Source organism: Amblyomma americanum, chromosome 6, assembly GCF_052857255.1.
Source record: "Amblyomma americanum isolate KBUSLIRL-KWMA chromosome 6, ASM5285725v1, whole genome shotgun sequence".
Classification (NCBI taxonomy): Eukaryota; Metazoa; Arthropoda; class Arachnida; order Ixodida; family Ixodidae; genus Amblyomma; species Amblyomma americanum.
The window spans coordinates 61,351,169-61,372,191 of NC_135502.1; the positions used below are offsets into that span (position 1 = coordinate 61,351,169).

The 21,023-nt window shown below is 46.2% G+C and overlaps 1 protein-coding gene across 1 annotated transcript; it reads right to left on the reverse strand.

Annotated features, from left to right (window-relative positions):
• Nucleotides 1-741: 741 nt before the first annotated feature.
• On the reverse strand, nucleotides 742-18,257 carry LOC144093602 (uncharacterized). The gene is made up of 5 exons (XM_077627160.1): nucleotides 18,129-18,257; nucleotides 17,260-17,346; nucleotides 14,555-14,699; nucleotides 11,507-11,603; nucleotides 742-9,592 (listed from the first exon to the last, which is right to left on the reverse strand). The coding sequence occupies exons 2-5, from the start codon at nucleotides 17,292-17,294 to the stop codon at nucleotides 4,476-4,478; spliced, it is 5,394 nt and encodes a 1,797-aa protein (XP_077483286.1). The 5' UTR covers nucleotides 17,295-17,346; nucleotides 18,129-18,257; the 3' UTR covers nucleotides 742-4,475.
• Nucleotides 18,258-21,023: the final 2,766 nt, after the last annotated feature.

The window sequence follows — 21,023 nt, forward strand, 5'->3', positions numbered from 1 at the left end:
CACAAATATTGTTGGATTTGCATCTTTACAGTTTAAATTTTCTGCAAGACATTAGTACACATGAATCGTCATGCAGAATTCGCATTCGCCCAATAAATAACCTAATTTTTAGTGCACTAGCACTAGATAAATTAGCAAAAAAGCCGTTACGTATGGATGAAGCCTCCACCTGCGAAGGTAGAGAATCCACTTCGCTTGAAAAGAAGAGGATGGAGAGGCCGGACTAATGACTCAGCAAAATTGAAAATAACTTGGAATGGCTTGGCAAAATTAAATGCATCTGAAGTGGGTGGCTGAAATTGCTGAAGAAAATGATGTCCGGCAGTAGACGTTTAAGTGAATGCTGTCACATTTCCATGCAGTCAGTCCACTTCAATGCCCCTGAACAATGGCAACTAGCTTAAATAGGTAAATCGAGGGACAATTTTTTTCTTTCGTGCCGTTTCCGTTCCAATGGGATATGCTGCCAATGACGCCAGTGAAATTCGCATTGCGCGAGACATTGCAACTGCAATATAGCCATCGCTTCATTTAGTTCATTAGTACCCTTACGGATGACAGCCTGCTGCAACAGCCCGAAAGACATGAAATGAAGAAGCTAAAATATCATTGTTTTCGTGCGCCCCATAAGACATAATGTTCTCGAGCGCACCACTTGCTTTGAGCATGCATTGCGCGACCAGATTACTAAATTCTTTTACTGCTTACATAGAAAAAACAAGTGACCATTTGTTTTGAGTATCGTGTAGCCAGATTACAAACGTCTTTTATTGTGTTCTAAAATATATAGAGCCACATTTTACAGACACTGATTTCATGATGGCAAAAAACATTCCTGTACATATTCAATGAAGTACGTACATCGGCAAGGACAGGTGTTCTTGATGCTATGATGGAGTTGCAAAACAAAACTTATTGCAAAGCACTCGTTTTCATCACCAAGGATGCTTATCAACTCACAGTGCACAACACCCACAGATGTGTCAAAAGAAGCACACCAAACACAGGCCCCCAACACAATCTACAAAAGCATTCAATTCTGTGCCTCTTATTTTGCCATGCACGACAGTTTGAGCATATAAGATACGCTTGGAACTTTAGACGACAAACAGTTCACATGATGCACAATGTTCAACATATGTACAGCACTGTTCACCTTAAAACCGGTAGAAACACTGTTACACCAAGCTTATTTACACGCAAAGTCGAGCAAAGCGACTGCAACACAAAGAAAAACAACACTGTGTGATCCATACAGCGAGTAAAATTTTCTTCTAAAGCACAGCGACCGGACTGTACACTGCCTCTGTGCACCACAGTGAAATGCCAACAGCAATAACCTACACAATGAGTGCAAAACATGATGTGGCGTATCATAGCACAACTCACTACATACATCCATTCTGTGTAACAAGCTTACGTTATATAAAAGCTGCATGGTAAAGATGTGATGTGACCGGAAGGGAAAGAAAAAAGGGAGTGGCAGCTTTATACATCGGAAAGTAAAGGGTTTTGTGCAGTCAGGCTACCATTTGGAAATGTTGGAAACAAACACTGGCAAAAAGGTATCTACAGTGCAAAATGGAAATGACAAATTGAGTGTGATCAGCTGGACAGATGGATGCAATGACTAGATCCACAGGCCTTTCCACGTAGCGGTGGAAGACAGCTCACATTTCTTTTTGCACCTACAGAATGACCATATCTTGCACCTTAACACCAAGGTCATTTCTATGCAAGAACCACACAGGTTCTATAAAGTGGTAGCAAGTTCAAAAGTGAACCACTTAAGCTTAGGAGATCAGCACCTTTTATGGCGCTCACATCAGACAATAGCACCTCCTACTTTTCAGTTTCACAATACACTTTAGCCAAACTCCACCCACACAATTTTTTTCCCTGCATATCACTATTACAGACAATTACTATTGGAAGTGTAGAGAACGTTTCTCATTTGGTGCATGTGTCTGACACATCTAAGCTGCAGTTCTGCAATTGCATTCTGTTACTGAATGGTGCGCCGCTGATGTTGAGAATAATTTTCGTCAAATAGGCAACAAAAAAAAAAAGCATGGCAGCAAACACCGATAAACATGTTGGGATGATGCTACGATTGAAGTCTGTACACAACATTGGAGAATTTAGCTGCCACACAACATAAAGAAAAGGAAGGTGCACAAAGTCTACAGTCCTGCTTCTTTCTGCACAGATTCGCAACCCCAACACTGAACATCAGAGAAAACCTGGGCCGTATTTAGCAATGTCTCTTTTTTTCTTTTTTGGTCACGACTAAAATAACAGGATGCAAACAGGAACTCCCAATTTCTTTTCTTTCTGACGCATGTCAAATTCATCATCAAGCAAACTCACCCTGGAGATGGCCTTGAGTTAATAACTTTGAGTAGTAACAAGTAGCTTAGGGTAGTAATGGCCGCACAGTGAAGCAATAGTGAGAGCTCATCACTTCTGGTGCACTGGCTAAAGCAATGGGATAGAAGGACTAAGAGTAAAAGTGTTTTCAAAGGTCATCTCATTAGAATATGGCCTCTGCTTGTATAAGGGTTTCTTTCCAAAACGAAAAGTGAAGAAATCAGGAAATACATGCAATGTGCTAAAACCCCCAGTGAAACACAATACTTGCCATCAAAAAAGAAATGAAAGCTTTGGAAGAATGACCATTCTATGTTCGAGGTTTTAGGTGATCATAGCCATGACATGCGAAAAATACATTTAGTACGACGTCTGTAGCCACTCAATAAGCAACCTTCCATGTAAACAACAGAAAACAAAACGAGCAAGGGGCTTTGTCCGATGAACATATGCTCACCAAATTGAGAAACCAAGAAAAAAATAAACACTGGTGCATTAGAAACCTCTTCTGCCAATATATTTGCATTAAATACTAAGTGCCCGATTGCTGAAACGTTAGCTAACAGAGTGAGACTTCCCCTTGACCCTTGTTCATTTTGTTTTGGGCTGTCAAGAATCCCATCTTCCTGCTTTCTCTATGCCTAGTTAATGCAAGATGAAAGTGCAGAACGTGTCACAGAATGGCAAAAAGGTACAAGGCGAATGTAGACTACTGCAAGGAAAATATGTTTAACGGAAAACAAGAAATGTGCGCGGAATCGCGCTGCCGTTGTGTAGATCAACAGCTTGCCAATGTAATATCTGTAGCATGAGTCGGAAGGATGCCTGCTCCACTATAAAGCAAACAAAAAAAGATAGCTTGCACTGCCAAATTTGCTTATTCTAACAAATTTTCTAAATTTACTTTTTGTAGCTGCACTGAAGACCACTAATAAAATTCCGAATCTGATCCTAGTTTCTGGGTAACACACAACACGCCATTATTCTTCAGTTGACTCAAGTCAATCTGAACTTGAAAAAGACCGGAAGTTTGCTTCGACCCACCCGATTTTCATACGACCAATGTGCAAGTTCGAATAAACCAAAGTTCGAATTGAGTTTGATTTGCTGCGAGTCCACTGTATTAACATATGCTCATCAAATTGAGAAACCAATTAAAAAAAAAACACTAGTGCATTACAAGCTTCTACCTACAGATTTGCATTAAATACTCAGTGAAGTGCCTACACTGAGAACTGGCTTTGAGGAAAGGAAAGATGCAGTAAGTGCCTCACTTTTCAGTGGATGCTTCAACCAGGCTGTGAAAGAAAGGCAGAGGGAAGAGAAGAAGAGGCACTGTATTGAGGGCTGAGGATTAATTTCAACCACCTGGGGTTCTTAGATGTGCACTGACAACACAAAGCACGTTAACAAATTCTGCGTTTCGCCTCCATTGAAAGCGGCTGTGATTGATCCCGTGTCCTCGGGCTCAGCAGCCGAGCACCCTAACCACTGCGCCACTGCAGCGGGTAGTGCCTACATTATATTACAGACTCCGTGCTGACGCTGCAGTTTCAAAAGTTCAACGTGAACCGTGCAGTGCAGAAAGAAATGCTTTTTGAAACCATATCTCTCAGAGGTTCCCAACAGCACCATGAGCAGATGCAGCTTAGATTCAATGAAGCCAGTTGAGCAAATAAGTGAGCAGATTTGTGTGCTCAAAAGACATGGCTGTTGGAGACAAGTGCCCAGCCAGCATCAGACACACACCTGCTTTGCTTGACATTTTGAATATCCAAGGATAGAGTCCTTGCAATATCAGGCAGGTAAAAACCATTAACATTTCTTTTAACATGGAACAAATCTAATGTAAAGTCAACCTCACGCGGGACAAGGACAAGAAATAAATAATACACAAAAAGACGCCTTCAACAGAAACAATACAAAGGCAAAAAGTCACACAACTTTCACGCGAAAGACAAAACTTTCAAGCATAAGTACAAGAGCACCAATATGTGTGCCCGGCAATGAAATCACCCCGAAGCTGCCCAAAGTACCACCGAGATGGCGCTTTGCCTGCAGAGGCACCTCTCTGAACTGCCCTATTTTACAGCATGAGCGAGGGTCTAGTGTTCGTGCATAGGAAAGGTGAGTGGAGGGATGACATTGGAGAAAGAGGGTGCATGGTGGCCCGAGTGCACAAAGTTGTTGTGAGTTGGTGGTGGTGGTGGAGGCGGCGGCAGGATGTGGTTAAAGGAGTTGTGCAGCACGCGACTCGATGGGTAAAAGTGCGTCGATGGTGGGGGTGGGGGTGCCGCACTGGCTCTTCCCTGCTCCACAGAGGAACCGATGTCAGGAAAGATGTTGCTTAGGTTGAAGTTGGGCACGTGCTGTGATGGTGCAACTGCTGCACAGTTTGCGTAGGGTGCTGCCACTTGGGCAGCTGCAGAAATGCTGGGCCCGGACGTCATGGATGCCACGGATGCAACTGATGATGATGACGCTGAAGTTGCTGCACTGCTGTGCTGCTCGTTTCTATGCAGCGAACTGTGGTGGTGTGAGAATGGAGTAGCTGCTGCGGATGAGTGGGGAGTTGGTACGCCCGGCCCATTCAGGTTGAGGTTGAAGCTGTTCTGCTGGGACTGAGGCCTGAACAGTGGGTTGTAAGCAGCACTACTAATGTTGGCACCACGGTCAACCTCAACACCACTGTGGCTGGGCTTTGAGTGTGGCGGTTGTGGGACTTGCTGCTGCAACTGCTGCTGCTGCTGATGTGGCCAAGGCGATGTTGACGATGTTAATGTAGAGGTCGATGAAAGGGAAGGAGCGTGAGGTAGTTTTTGCGAAGGTGCTGGCGGAGGTGGTAACGTGATCAATGCGTGGTTGTGAGATTCATTTCTGAAGTCTGGGAAGTAAGAGATGCTTGAAACAGGAGTGTGTGAAGAGGTGTTTGAGGGCTTGCTCTTTTTGGATTTTGACTTGGTCTGCTGCTTTTCTGTCTCGGGACACCCAGCCTCGGAGGTCAGATGGACACCCTGCTTTTCCCGACGACCACTCTGCTTTTCAACTTCTGCACTGGGAGGGGGCAGCGAGGTGCCACAAATGGTGTTTCCAGTGGTTCCGAACGGACCAGGAATCAGGTTGTTCACAAGGTGCGGCGCTTGTGCACAGTGTTGTGAGAGGTTCCCAAAGACTGGAGGGGCGGGTGGTGCAAGAGGACCCGAGCATTGGGGCCCAAACTCTGTCGTCAGAGGTAAAATGGGCGCTGCAGAGGCGCTTGGAAACAAGCATCCCTGCTGCTGGGAAGTGGGAACCTGCATTCCGAAGTGGTGGGACTGCCTAGGAGATGTGGCCTGCAAGCAGCTAGCTGGTGCTCGACTTGTCATTGGGACTTCAGGCCGTGAAGCACAGGGACCAAAACTGGGGCTTCGGTGGCCCAGTGAAAAGTTGGGGTAAGGGTAGTTTTGGTGCTGGAACATGTTTTGATTCGAGGTTGCCTCGGGCTGCGCATGATGATTGCGAGATGATGAGGACTGCGACATGTGCGTTGCCATGGTGTGCAGTGGTGGAGTGTGCAATGGTGCCGAAGGAAGCATGGGGAAATCCTCCTTTGCTGGGTGGTAAGAGTGGATGGGGTACCGAGATGGCGTAGCAGCTGCCAGACTGCGCTGCATGTTGTTGTAGCTACTGTGTACAGTGGCAGGTTGAGGAGGCATGGCCGTTGACACGGGCAGTGCCTGCGACCGGTTGTCTGCCACTGACACGCTTGTAGTGGGAAGGTGGCTCTGCTGGGATGTGCTTGTTGGAAGCTGTCGTTGATGTGAGTGTCCAACTGAATGCTGCGTGCTTGTTTGGGGTTGATAGGAAAGCCTGTTTGCAAACCCAGGATGATTTGAGAAGCCAGGCTCCTTGGTACTTCCTTGGAGGTCCTTCTTTGGATTGCTAGCCTGGGATTGAATTAGACTTTCCGCTGAATAGGAGATTTGAGGACGTGACGACTGCTGGCAAGATGACCTCTGAGTGGTGGGCACCTGGGCGCATGAAGGAGGTGTAAGTCGGTACGAAGATGGCAAGAAGTTCTGAGCCCCAATCAATGCTTCTGCAGAATAGCACGACAAAGCAGTGTTACTGCTAACCTGCGTGTTACTCTGTGGAGTAGGTGTTCTTGTGCAAGGGGTGTACTGATCAGGTCGAGGAAAAGGAAACGACGTGGTTGTCATGTATGGGTTTATCGACATGGGAAACTGGGATGACAGACTCTTGCTTGGAGTGGTGCACCGCCCTGAATCACGCACCATTCGACATGGCGAAGGTGGTGGCTTGCCACTGTTGTCTAGCATGGACAGAGATTCAGGGTCCTTGGAGGCAGCGAAGCCTTGTGCTGTGCTGAACCCAGGAAGTGAAGTGGTTTGCGTTTGGATTGGCGCAGTTACTGCAGGTGCAGCTGAAAACTGCGGGCCTCTGCTGTGCATCGAGAGCGCCGGCTGTGCATTTGAAACGAAACTGTGGCATGACACCTCTGTGTGCAGTTTTGCGGGAGGCACGCTGTGAAGCTGTGGAGATCGAGCAGCAACGTGGCAGTCCTGCTTGCTGCCAGAGTTCCCTACAGCATGCAGCTCTTCCGAATGATTTCTGTGTGTTGAGAAGCTCTGGGAGTCGACATAGGAATATGTGCTCCTCTCTGCTGACTCCTTCTTTTTGTTCAGACTTGACGTGACCGATGCTTGCGTTCCGCTGGCTGGGAGGTGAGGTGTTGGCGGGGTTAAAACGAACTGTGAAAGGCTGCTAGTGCTTTCGACCGTCTTGGCAGTACTGTTTCCTAGTTCGTGTTCCAGCTGATCACCAGGTGACAGTGATGGGAAAGAGAGACCTGGGTTCGAGTTGCTGTTGAGTGAACCGTGCCCATCATCTTCAGGAATGCTCAGTATAAGGGGCAGCTCCTGGTCTGATGCCAAACTGTCAGTACTAGACACAAAAGCTTTGCTGTTGTCTTCGCTGCTCTTGCTACTGGGTGGCGTAAGTTGGCAAAGCAAAGATGCAGCGCAGTCGGTGATTTTAGTAGAACCTTGAGGTGTGTTGTGGCCACTGTTATTGGCTCCAACTGAAACGTAAGTCTCAGTAAAGGTTGTTGAACTTACACTTGGAGATATGTCAATATTTTCTTCCATCACTATGGAGTGCAAACTGAGATTAGGAAGTTCATTACGATCACTGTCGGGTGGCTGGACGTCATCCGATCCTTCATTTGCTGATACCGACTGTCCACCATTTTCGGTCGACACTTGGCTAGTAGATGTTGTCTCTGCATCCATCTGAGTAGGCCTCTCGTTCTCAAAGACATCTTTCATCTTAGAAGCCTCTTCAACACTGCTGCTGTTGGCTGCAACAGCATCTGTGCTGCAAACCGCTTCCGCGAGCACCGAGGCGCTCGAACACTGGCTTTGCGTGACAGCAACTGAAGTGCTGGGTGGTGAAGCAGCAGCAGTTGTCACGGTTGCTGCTTGCGCACTTGTAGTCTCACCAGAGGTTGAAATGGAAACAGCAGGAGCAGAGCCCTGGTCATTAGAGCTGGCGGAAGATCGGCCCTTGCTTCCAGATTGGGGTGCCTGGTTTATCCCTGTTGCTTCTACACCACCACACGAAAAGATTGACTCTGTTGCTTGTGCAAGGATGTCTGCAGCAAGTGGCGAAACCTCCTTGTTGCTTGTACTGCTCACACCCTCCGTGCCTTGGGCTGAAACGGTGGCTGTAGTAGACGAACAAGTCGAGCCATGTGTGATACTCTCCTCGTCCGACCGCAGCACGTCTGTGCGTGGCTTCTTGGCTGGCACCTCTGGAGACGGCCTCGTTGTCAGCTTTTTGCCGCCTCCTTTACGAGTGCACGTAGGCTTAGCCTGACTAGAATCTGGAGTTTGTGGAGTTGGCTTGGGCCTGATGGAACAGAGCGGTTGCTTTGATGCTGAGTGGGAACAAAGCGGCTTGGCCTTTGAACTGTCTGGCACAGCAACACACTTTGATGAAGACGGAGATGAGTGCTGCGGGCAGGTATGATGCTGCTTTCTGCAGCCTCCATGTTGAGCCGACGCAGAGACTGTAGAAGAACCACCAGATGAAGGTGCTGGTGCCAGCGCTTTGTTCTGTGCAGTGGCCGATGCATGTTCCCTGCACATATAACTCTGCGCTCCATCACACGGCACCACCTTCCCGAGAGAAGTGCTGCAGCTGCTCACAGCTGCTGCCACATTTGCTGCTACCTGGCTCCCGAGAGGGTGTGCCGATGGCACCGGAGCGCTGACCACTTGTGGCTGCGTCACCACAGGAATTATCTGTCCCGACGGAAGCAAGAAGGCGGAGGGAACCTGCGGTGCCGGTGCCGTCTGTCCCGCAATCACCGTGGTCCCAGCGCCAAGGGAGAGGAGGGGCTGGTTCATCATCATGCCGGTGCCCGAGAGGAATGTCGCCGCGTTGTGCTGCACGCCGCAGAGCTTGGCCTCCTTCAGCTTGGGGTCGCACTGCATCAGGCCACCCAGAGCTGAGTGGGCAAAGTCATCGGCGCTCTGCCCCGCTGCCAAGTGCATCTGAGGCAGCATGTCGGGCCCCGCGAAGGAGACCATTGATCCGGGCGCACGTGCTCCCATAGCATGCCCCTGTGGATTAAGGATGATTGATGTGTTCTGGAAGGTCACCACATTCTGCAACACTGGGACTCCCTGGTCGTTGATCACCAGGATGGGCTGCGAGACAACTCCGCCAGCACCTGTTGCAGTGGCCACCCCTGCTGTGGCTGCGGGTGTGACGGCAGTCAGTGGGTGCTGTTGCTGGAATACAGTGACTGCTGAAGGCTGGGCTGTGGACATGACTGGTGCCGATGGAAGAGCCTGAGTTACCAAAGTGCACCCAGGTGTTGCATCACGGGTGCTGCTTGCAGGAGGTGGTGGTGCAGCTGACACGGGTGCTTGCTGCGGCACTTTTGAAGCCACAGGCTCGGCAGGCTTTGACGGTGCCGTGGCGCCAGTGCTGTGATGCTGGCACGGCTGAAGAACCGTCTTCACCTCGGTACAGGCAAGTAAGGCACGTTGCTTGTCGGGAAGGTGCTTCAGGGAGTACTTTTTAGGTTTGTGGTCCCATATCTCTTCAGGACCGCTTGACAGGGGGATGCCCGCAGTGGTGAGCAGCCTCGCATAGTTAGCGTTCAGTTCTTCCAACTCCTTTATCTGCTTGCGCAGGCTGGCAAACACAGTTGCTGTTGAAAATAAGAAAAGAAAATGCCAACAATACAAGTTGAATTCACTGTCAGTCATAACAACAAGTAATACCACTGTCAAATGGGCAGCTTCAATGTCCATTGAAACTACTGTCATTGAGCTCAATGGGGATCAGCGGTGCCACAAGGTGATTTTCAATGAACCGTGAACACGACAGGGATCGACTAACTGGAGGCTCACAAATGGCCAGTGGGATCTCAAGGGCCCTTGAGAATAGCCTTGCAATAACCATACGTTGAAAACACAAGATATAAAACTCAGAATAAAAATCACCACTCAAAATAAAAGCTCAGCAGACTGAAATGCAAACAAGTCGATAGCGCTTTTGTTGTGCATGCGCCCGTGTTGTGCATGTGCGTGCGTGTGTAGGCGTCACACATGTTCACGAAACTACGCGACCATGAAAATTGCTGCTGATGTATTTAAATAGCTTTTCCTGAATGACTTTCAATTAAAGTTAGGTCTTACTTCAGTAGGTGACTTGTGTTTTACTGCTTTACTATGCATTTTTAATAAATGGAAATCGAAGCAGCAGCAAGTGCCATCTTGCCTAGTAAATATAAGAATATAAGTGGCTGTTTTAATTCGCACTTTTTAAAAATTGTTTACTCATATTTGATCCCTTGCCATTCTAAGCTTTTTTTCTTACTGCATTCCAGAATGTGTTACTTTGACTTCTGTAATGGTTCATGTAATTTTTCCATTCTGCTTTTAAGCCACCTGTATTTTAGTCTTCTTTTACTTGTCTTTACTGGCGGTATGTTAATTTTGCTTTCATTATCTCTGAAAGCCACAGCTTCACGAAAGCCAACTATGCTGCCCTCGATGCCTGGATGTACAACTTTATGATCTACCAGGACGTCTGTTTCATACACTGCTCCTGCAAACTACATACAGTCTTTCTGCTCATGTTGCTGCACCTAGCACAATCTGTCAGATCACATGCTCACTATTCAATGATCACTGAAACACCGTGTGGCAGTGACGGATCTGGATGAACCTCGAAAGTTTCTATGGCCAATGACTGAATGGGCTTTGAGATTGTCCGTGTGACATGGGTGTAAAACTCACCACCCACTTTAATTTACCCACTTTTTAAGCTGGAATGTTAATGTTTTCAATAAAATCATACCCTGTTACCATCACGACAGGCAACAGGTCAATATATTAATTTGCAAGTGTCAATTATTTTTCTATTCTACGAAGTGTGAATGCGCGTGAATGCATACACAAAAATGAACCATATTCTGCTGTGTCTGCTAGCATTGGTAATGCTTGAAATTAACATTAAAGGAAATTTAGAACATCATCTGTTCATTTTGAGACAGTGGAGTTTACAGTCTCCACCTGATTGCTCACTACTGTGCATGCACATTAAGACAACTTTTTTCAACAAACATGCCACCAGCTTCTCATACTCCAGAAGCATTCCTGCCATTGTCCATGACATTATAGAAACCATAATGGGAGAGCATTGTATGGGTTTTATTATTATCAAAAGAAACCTGCTTGGTTTGAGAAATTCTTCGGCTTAGCTAACAGCATGGGCATGGGCCAGTGATTAAGCTCACATGACAAAAAACAAATGATGTTTGTAATGTCATGCTAGTAGATCACTTGAGCGTTGATGATTTTCGACAACCTGTTCTCGATTCCTCTTGTTTGTAATAACATCAGACATCAGAGCCTTGGAAAATGCCTAACTGTCGAACAGGCACTTACTTTTGCCATTCGTTTAAGGAAAGATAAAAAATATAGATAGGTTCCAAAATCCCAGCCTTCCAAACAAGGTGCTCCAACCTGGTAAATTCCCCTTGCAAATGAAGCACTGCTAGGTGCAATTTAGGCTTTGCTTTTAGATGCCAGGAAGAATGGCTGAAGTGGCAGCTTGCCTTCCACATTGGTGACCTTGTCCATCACCAGCTTCTCGTTCATGTCCTTCAAGTATGTTATGTAATCCGAAGCACGCTCAAGGATCCCATTCTTGCTCTGCAACAAAAACAAACGAGTGTAGTAAGCACCAGCGTCTAATAAATGCTTGCTAGCAGTCGGGCCACAAGCATTTGTCCAAAATGAAGACTCTGTAAACTAAAAAAAAAAAAGCACATGAGCAACTAGCAGTGCTGGAGGACAGTCTTTTGTGACTGTCTAACATGTAACAAGTATCATACGTGCCAGTACGCAGCAAGGTAATTGGGTTAACAGAATTCCTTCTACAGAGTTTTATTCATGAGAACAATGAGGAGCCTGCAATGCAAACAAAAAGTATTTCACATGCTGCAGGTCAAGTCAGCCAGCAAACCATGGGCTGTGCCATGTGTAGCCATAGGCTACAATTTTGTCCTTTCAAGAGCGCATGTGAACACACAAATGTGTTACACTATGCATGAAGAGCCACCATGATGCCAGTTTTGAAAGGTCTGACAGTTCATGCCAGTTGATTTTGAATGCTTCAAACGATATACTGCACAGCCTATTAGCCATACTTGGTGACGTCAACGCTTGCAAGCACATAAAATGAATTATAAAGATCCAGCTGAAGCATAAATTAGTGTTCCCACCCCTTTGGACTGTCCAGCCAGATCTGATATCAACGCTTTCATGTCATTTTCAAAGAACATTCTTTTGTGCGTTTCATGGAGATGCACCTTATTAAATTTACACGCATTTTAAAGCGCGCTTGACTGAAGCAGTGCAGGATGGATCACAACACGAAAAGGACACCGCCTAATTTCACCTGTGTGTGTCAGGCCTTACAACAGGTACTATCTGTCACAGGTTCTCAGGCCATTGTGTTGACGGAAGTATATATACAAGGCTGTGCGGTGTCAAAGTGAATGATGATGAAAAGGTATTTCGTCACTGCTTTGGGTGTGCAAAACAAGTTAAAACTAATATTTATGATAAGATGCACGTGCTTTTGCCATGACTTCAAGGCTGTTGGCCTACAAACCTCTGCAATGCCGGGTACCAACTAGCCCAAAATTATACATCACTAGTGCAATTAGACTAGTCACTCAACCCACTCCCTACCAAAAATAGTCGGCACAACATATATATAATGACAGCAGGAACCAGAATACAAGAGCTCAAAAAATGTTCCTGGTTTTCATGCTGTTACTAGGGTGGCCTTTTTGATTTTTTCCGATGCAGTTAGCTACATCTGCAATAGATGAAAGTAGCACTTATCTATATTTGAGGCGTCTCGTGTCACAAACACTGCATTCCTGTGTGCTGCTAAACTGTTTTTTTTTTATGTCGCTTTTGTAACAAGCAAGTCAACATTCTAATGGCATGATATGTGCAGTTTAACGTACCAAAGCTGCTCATGGGCTATGAGAGACACTGCAGTACATGGCCATGAAATAATTTTGACCACTTGGGGACCTTTACCATTCACCAACACTGCACAGCACATACGCATCTCTTGCATTTAGTCTCCATTGAAATGCAGCCACTGCAACAGGGACTTCACCCCGCCAGTGTAGCGGGGTTGCTGGGAACAACGTGCTTGAGGGTGCATCATGCTTGATCTGAAAGAACCACTGGCCTTTTTGTCATTTAATGCTCCCATTTGTTGTTGTGCCCCCATGTCAAGCAGCAACATGCTCTGCCTTGCAGTCTTAGCATGCACTCGCAGAGTGACAGCCATATTCCCCATGTTACATGCCCCACGCTATGTGCCCCACATTACACGCCCTGAAGCATTTGTACCAATCTTATTATAAATGGTCCCTGTAATCAATATCAAAACACACTTGCCTGACATCAGCTACCGGTCTAGGTTACCTGCACTTGTGTCAGTGATAACATTGAAGTGTGGCTTTAAAGAGGTTGAGACAACAATATTTTTGTACTGTGTTTTCGCTTTGGAATTATGCATAGGACATCAGTAAACATGGATCCCCATGGTGAATTTGCCAGCGCTCAGTAAATAATTTGCAATTGAATTTTTTTACCCTGCAGTTTCAGTTTTGGTTGTAGCAGATGAAGGATGACTGTGAGGTCACAAGTTGGTACGAGATCACGTACAAAAGATGCAACATAATTGCTGCTTTGTTGTTTTAATTCACTTTAGCTCTTGTGTTAAACCGCTCCAGAAGTCGGAATGACAGAAACTGAACAAAGAGCTGTTATATTGCTGTTTTCGTGCGTCTCACACAATATCATACTTGTTGCACCACAGTCACCATTTGGCAGCTGAAAACAGAAACTGAAACAGGACGGAAGAAGGAATTCAACTACATATTATTTACTAAGTGAAGGTAAATTTCACATGGTAATCCATGTTCACTAATGTCCTATGCCTTTGAAAAGTAAAAATCCCAATGAAAAATTTGGTGTCTCTATTCCTTAAAGGAGTGGAGACAACAAATTTTTTTAAAAGTGTTTTTGATCTGGAATGTTGCGTACGGCATTAGTAAATATGGATCAACATGCAGAATTCAATAAATAATTTGTAATTGAATTTTTTCCTCAGTAGTTTCAGTTTCAGTTGCCAGACGATGGTTCCGACGTCACAAGTGAGAAAAAGATCACGTGTGGCATACAAAACATGTAATATAACCACTGATTTGGTGTTTTAATTCATTCAAACTCTTACGCTAAAGATCACCGGAAGCCGGAATGGCACCAAGTGAACAAAGAGCTATTACACTGCAGTTTTTGTATGCCTCACATGATCTGGTGTTCACATGTAATATTGCAACCCTCTTTTGTCTGCTGAAACAGAAGTCGAAACTGCACGGAAGAAACGATTAAATTATAAGTAAGGTACTGAGAGTAGGCGACTTTCACGCGGTGATTCAGGTTTACTGTCTTACGCATCATTCGAAACACGAAGTTTTTTTTACAGATTTCATTCTACAAAAATTTTAATGTCTCTATCCTTTAATGACAATGCATAGACAGAGCGGTCAATGCACTAGCTCCTTCCACACCTGCTTCCTGGGATCCTTATCGGGCAGCAGCTCCCCAAGGCGCAGGATGCCAATGTTGATCTTGTCCTTCCTCCTCCTTTCCACCTCATTGTGAATCTCCTTGCGCTTGTGGCTGCTGCGGGCGCCCACTTCTCCATTGCAGATGCTGTGCATGTGCAAGAGACCAATTTAGTCGCAATAAGGTGAACCGAAAAACGCTGAGACCTAGCAGTAATCTGAAGGTCTGGAAGAATAACGCAGAGATTTGCCAGGTCATTTATTTCAATACTTAGAAATAACAAAGGTTCGCCTTTATCCCAGAAGCTAGTCTGGTGTTTTTTATTAAAATTCTAATGCTTCGTTCTGGCAATGACAAAAATATGAAAGCGCGGTTAATTTTAAACATGCAAGTTGACCAGTACTGAAAATAACTTAAGAGCGATTAAAAAAAAACTGATAAAACAGTATGCTAAAAATTGGGAGTCTTTGCAGAAAAGAATAGACGCAACAATATGGTCTGCGGTGAAAATACTAGCCAAAGACAAAACATGCAAGACACCAGCCCCTGTATTGTGCGCACTGAAGAAGGACTACCGTAACACATTGGAAAAATGAATATGTACACTTCGGCCATTGAATACCTGGTCAAATTGGTTTTCCTGCAATCAGAAACCGGCCAAGGAATATCGACAGTAATGTACGAAGATATTCCTGCTAACATACTTTTTCTAGCATCCTAGCCCTCCTAGCTTAATTTGGCTGCTGTTTTGCTATTATTGTATGATTTTTAAAAAGTGGCACCAAAAAACAACCAAATAATAGCTACAGCTCAACATGCAAAAAGAAATAGCTAAATTAAAAAAGAAACCACACATGTAACAAGCTTGAGTTGTGGTTGATGGAGCAAAAGATCAGATATTTTAAAGCAGGTAGTGATTTTCACAGGAAGTTCTTGCACCCAAGTGCTGCCGCACAGCTGAACAGACAACAAAAGCACAAGCACAGTGCCGGGAACAAAGCAGCTGCATTAAGATTTCACACTGCTTCTCTCGCAGCATACCACTCAAGTGCTCCTACTCCGTTTCATACACAGCAGTCAACGCTGACAAAGCTAAAGCGCCTGTTCGCGCAGGCGAAGTCTGCACCCGAAAAGAAGTTTGCCATATAACCAAAGCAAACACAGGCATATTTCGTTGCGACAAACCTTAAAGAGGCTATAAAACACCTTCTAAGAAGAGTACATAAGCTTGCTCAATCCCTACATTCTCTTGTCATGAACACCTAAGCCAAATAATACACTTCTACGTGCAGCACAGAGCCCAAAATCGAGCGTGAAAGTTGGAGAGTACTTTCTGGCAAGGGACTTTTTTATGCTCGCGCCCTCCTCCTACGTCGCACTGTCCTGTGTAATTCTGTTCAGAGATGGTTACTGACTAGATTCTTTCAGGTGTTATGCAGCTAGCATAGCCGCGGCCAGTCAGCAGCGTCGATCTGGCGGGTCAGGAAGCTCTGTCCCCTCCCTGGGAATTCCTGTGTTGGGACCAGTAGACGAGCAACGACAGTTCCCACTTCCTTCCCCACACCATGCCCAATAAAGAGGCTTGGGAAACCTTCCTCCTTGAGTGCAACGGCACAAGCTGCCCTCGCACACCGGACTCGCGAGGCGGCAAGAACTTGTGGCATCCCTCAGAATGTGCAAAAAGTGACGAGAGGAGAGGGGAAGGCCAAGAGATGCTGAAACTCAAATTTTGACTACAGATAACTCAGCTTCTACAAAAGGCATTAAAAAAATTCTTGCTGGAGGATATTTGTGAAGCGGCGTCCTTGAACACCCCAGGAATACCGCACTTTTATTGAGAGTCCCTTTCAGAGACCCTTCAAGTGCCATGACTGGCACATCCTGAACTTCGTTTTACCTTTTGTCATACTTTAGAGGACTTGCGCATTTTAGAGACTTAGAGGAGTAAGACTCACATGTGGTGGTATGATATGCTGCCGGTATGATGAATCACTCTCTCAACGAGTGCCTAAAAGGCAGTTCACACTCAAGAAGAATTATAGTCAGAGGGCCCGAGCACCGAGCGCCTCACTTCTTCGACCATGATTTTTTAATGCTACCACTTCATTATATACCTTTGTTTTCAACCACTCTCCGAAGTTTTGAGAAGAATGAAGAATGCCTAGCGGAGTAATACAGTTTTGCAGACACATTACTTCGAAGTCCCCGCAGAGTTGCCTGCTATGTATGAAACGGAGTGCAGACAAGCCTGCTTGCACTTACTACCATCTAGTGGGCCTGCAGTCTTTCTGAATCCGTTAAAACAATGATAACAGGGTAATGACGTGTGTGACATTCATATATGACAATGTGACAACCTGCAGCATGTTGCTGTTATTCTTTCCAGGTTGCTGGTTGGTTGCTGAAATAGTTGGTAGTGAAATGGGTGCTGAAAAATATGGCCAGCATGTTTTCTTGAACGCATTTCTAGTGAGCTGCAGTCAGGATGCTGTGGTCTAGGCTACCAAACGTTCGTATTACGGCAACAATTAAGAGATATCAATTCTGTGCAAGTGGTAGGCCGAGAGAAAGGTACGCTTTCTATGTTCATCACAAGAGGGAACGAACCCCAGAAACACATACATGCAAATGCGCACGCAAAATTACTGGCAACGACAGGCATCAGCGACTCGGGCACTCTGAAAACAGCAAGATGGGAGATGTTTACCAGGCATCTTCGTCGCTGCTATACTGCTCTGACATAGCAGAAACAGAGCTGTGCAGGCCACAAGAGAGCCAGCGGTGGGCGAACGTTCTGCGCAACAAACAAATGAAGGAATGTAAGCAATCCTGTCGTGAACTGTTGCCGCTGCGGTCTGCAGGCTAAACTTCAAAACGGCATGCCAACGGGGAAACATATGGACTGCTGAACTTCTTCCGAGCATGCTGACGAATTAGGAAGACCGACGTTAAAGCAAGTTCAACCGCGACAGCTGTCTGTTCACACATGCTGGATTTCTATCGACTGAAGCAGGGGCTCCAAAACAGGTGGCTGAAACGATAAATGGCGCTAACGCGACGCCTGCGCGCAATCTTAGTGGCGCGATTAAAGCATCTAGCCCCGTTCTGGATTTTGCGCCGAAAGACACGTAGTCCATGCTGCGCTCGAGCGCGCGCCTAAAGCATGCGCTGCACGAAAACAGAAGCGCGCTGTCAACAGCAGCGACAATGGACGCGCATACGTCAAGCTTCCACACTTTTTGATGCAGCAAGTAGTAAATTAGTTTCACAGGTTCAAGGCCGCACAGGCATGTTACAACTGACTGCTTTCGACACTTCGGAGTAGATGAGACGATCGTTCAGATAAGCATCGAGACGGACTGCCGTTTGTTCAATGCAAACTTGTGCTGATCGCAGATCAGTAATGGGTGTGAGGGAGAATTAATTTGCGCGTATTAAGGTACTGCAACAGATAATTTGTTTGCTCATACACTGCTTTTCAGTTTTCCATGTTCGCCTGCTGCAAAGTATTACCGGCTTCAAAGCAGCCGTTTCCCGAATAAGTGGAGTACCATATTTCAAAAATTTCGAACTTACCATGACAAATCTCTCTTCTGGGTTTTGCACACACCAACAACTCCAAAAGATTTTCTGCAAGAGCGTAATAATCACTCTAAACAAAACTCGCAGCCATTTTGAATAATACCTCGAGTACCTACGATGCGGCGCCACAGGCAATAAAATCGACGGAACCCTACAAAATGCTCCGTAAAAAAAGCAAAAGAAAATGAGAGCTCGCCGCCATAGTTCTAAATAATACCGCTCTAGCGCTAGCGTACATGTACTTCAGTGAACTTGCAAAAGGTATATCTAGTCACGAACTCTTTGTATCGATATTCCTCGCTTGGCGGCTCTTTTAAACAGGCACCTCTCGCAACGGTTTTTTTTTAAGCGAAATCTGTTCAATTTCACCGCAGTTTTAGCTAGTCACAATGCAGGTAGCCAAGTTCCTGGAAGATAAAGTTTCTTTTTCCCTCTCTCTGACTGCAGTTTTGGTGCGCTTAATTTTGAGTGCAATGTACACGCTCAGTTACCCCCCAAATAAATAAACAAACAAACAAATAAATAAATAAACAGATAAATAAGTAAGTAAGTAAATAAATAAATAAATAAAGTCGATTTCTGTATTGTGGGCGGTAAAAATTCATCCAAGAACGGAGGGACCAAAATATCGCTCTTCATTCATTCCTTGTTATGAATGGGGCACAGCCCATCCTCTTCTTAAATACATTTTTTTCATTCATTCATTTCTTGTTTAGCCTTTTGTGCTAGCAGACGCAAGCACAACATAGGTAGCTTGTAATAGCTATTGCCAGAACAGTGGCACAGCCACTCAATCTCCTACGGGAGCCGCTTGATCACGTGTGGGAGATCGAGCTGCCGTGGGACTGACATCAACCACTGACCACTGGTTTCACCTAAAACTCACCTTAGTGATCATAGGCGGCTCGAAAATATGTAAAATTTCAAATTTTCGCAGCGTAGATGCTCCTTTTTTTTTTTGCACGGACCTACTAAGCGTTAGCCCTCGCCATCCGGTACATATCAAATCGCCAGTACGGGGACGTGCAAATTCGAACTATACCCAACGACTCTCAAGCCGCATGCCGAGACTTCTAATAATAATAATAATAATAATAATAATAATAATAATAATAATAATAATAATAATAATAATAATTGGTTTTGGGGGAAGGAAATAGCGCAGTATCTGTCTCATATATCGTTGGACACCTGAACCGCGCCGTAAGGGAAGGGATAAAGGAGGGAATGAAAGAAGAAAGAGGTGCTGTAGCGGAGGGCTTCAGAATACTTTCGACCACCTGGGGATCTTAATTAACCCGCCGCGGTGTATCAGTGGTTAGGGCGCTCGACTACTGATCCGGAGTTCCCGGGTTCGAACCCGACCGCGGCGGCTGCGTCTTTATGGAGGAAAAACGCTAAGGCGCCCGTGTGCTGTGCGATGTCAGTGCACGTTAAAGATCCCCAGGTGGTCGAAATTATTCCGGAGCCCTCCACTACGGCACCTCTTCTTCCTTTCTTCTTTCACTCCCTCCTTTATCCCTTCCCTTACGGCGCGGTTCAGGTGTCCAACGATATATGAGACAGATACTGCGCCATTTCCTTTCCCCAAAAAACCTATTGTTATTATTATTATTATCTTAATTATTCCGGAGCCCTCCACTACGGCACCTCTTTCTTCCTTCACTGAAATAAGCGGCTTTTGCGCGTCAAAGGATTCCCTTCCAGCCAATGGCGTCGGCCCATTCTCATGAGCCTGCTATATAGTGACAATGCAAGGGGCGGCGTGGCGAAGCAGGGAGGGGACTACCCCTGTTGCATTTGGGTTGCAAGCCTCAAGGGTAGCGTTGGCCTGGCGGCCTGGGGCAAAGCTGGAAACATCCGAAGGTCCCGGCAAAGGATGAGTCGACTGGCAACAGAACAACTTGTTTATTCTGGCATCGCAAAAGAGCAGCCGGTCAGGGCGACCACGTTACTCGAAGGAAGGAATCGAAGTCTCCCCTTGGCGTCCGGCGCAGCTGTCTTTTATACCCTCGGAGTCGAGGGCAAGAAGGAACGGCTTGGGAAGAGGCGTCCGATACGGCGACGCTTGAACATGTCCAGACGTGACGGGCGCGTCCGCCAGGCCGGCGCCGGTCAGACCTCCTCGCCTCCCAGTTGGGGAGCTCCTCTCCCCGGCTGCCGCGCTTTGACAAGCGTGGGCAAAACATTGCACACACACACACACACACGCACGCACGACGACACGTGGCACTGAAACCTGCCTGGACGCGCTTGGCGGGAGGCGTTGCGGCAGCGATGAACGAAGCCGCGGCATCCGTTGCATCCGCGCCGGCTATATTGCGCGTCGTAGGCGAGACGTAACAGACCGCCCCGCCGGGAGAAGGAGATCCCGATGGTCAGGGGACTGCATCCGCTGTCCAGAGGGATGTCGCTCGATGATGCTCGTAATCGAAACCGATCGTCCCTCGACGTTGCTTGAGCGCAGCGCACAGAGAAGGCCTCGTTCTCGGGTTCAGGATCACATAGGACACTGCAAAGTCACTTCGGGAGAGTTGCCATTTTTGTGCTCGTTCCCAGCAAGCGTTAGAACTACGCCGAAACGCAACCGCTCAGTCAGCAAGCACGAGACAACCCTCACTAAGCTCTGCCAGGCTCTTTCCCCTTTTATACTACTGCCTAGTTCCTTACAGTAGTCAAGCAGCACTCAGAACGCGTCCACAAATTGGAAAATTGCACTAGAAAGCACATAATCACTTTGAAACACTAAACAAAAGCAATATGTTAAAAATCCTGCCTCAGGAAGAAAACATCAGTAACCAACAACTTTGAGGCGGATTCCTACGTTAGGGGCTTCGACTTAAGCCATCGGCGTTACCGTTGAGACTCCCCTTTTTGTAACGCACCTCA

What these genes read in the sequence shown, in the direction of transcription:
- LOC144093602 (XM_077627160.1), bottom strand. Translation starts at nt 17,294, where the DNA reads ATGTCAGAGCAGTATAGCAGCGACGAAGATGCCTG. An exon ending in ATAAGGATCCCAGGAAGCAG is followed by an intron (nt 11,604 to 14,554) that starts GTGTGGAAGGAG and finishes TTTTTGTTGCAG; the next exon opens with AGCAAGAATGGGATCCTTGA. An exon ending in CAAGGTCACCAATGTGGAAG is followed by an intron (nt 9,593 to 11,506) that starts GCAAGCTGCCAC and finishes TATTTTCAACAG; the next exon opens with CAACTGTGTTTGCCAGCCTG.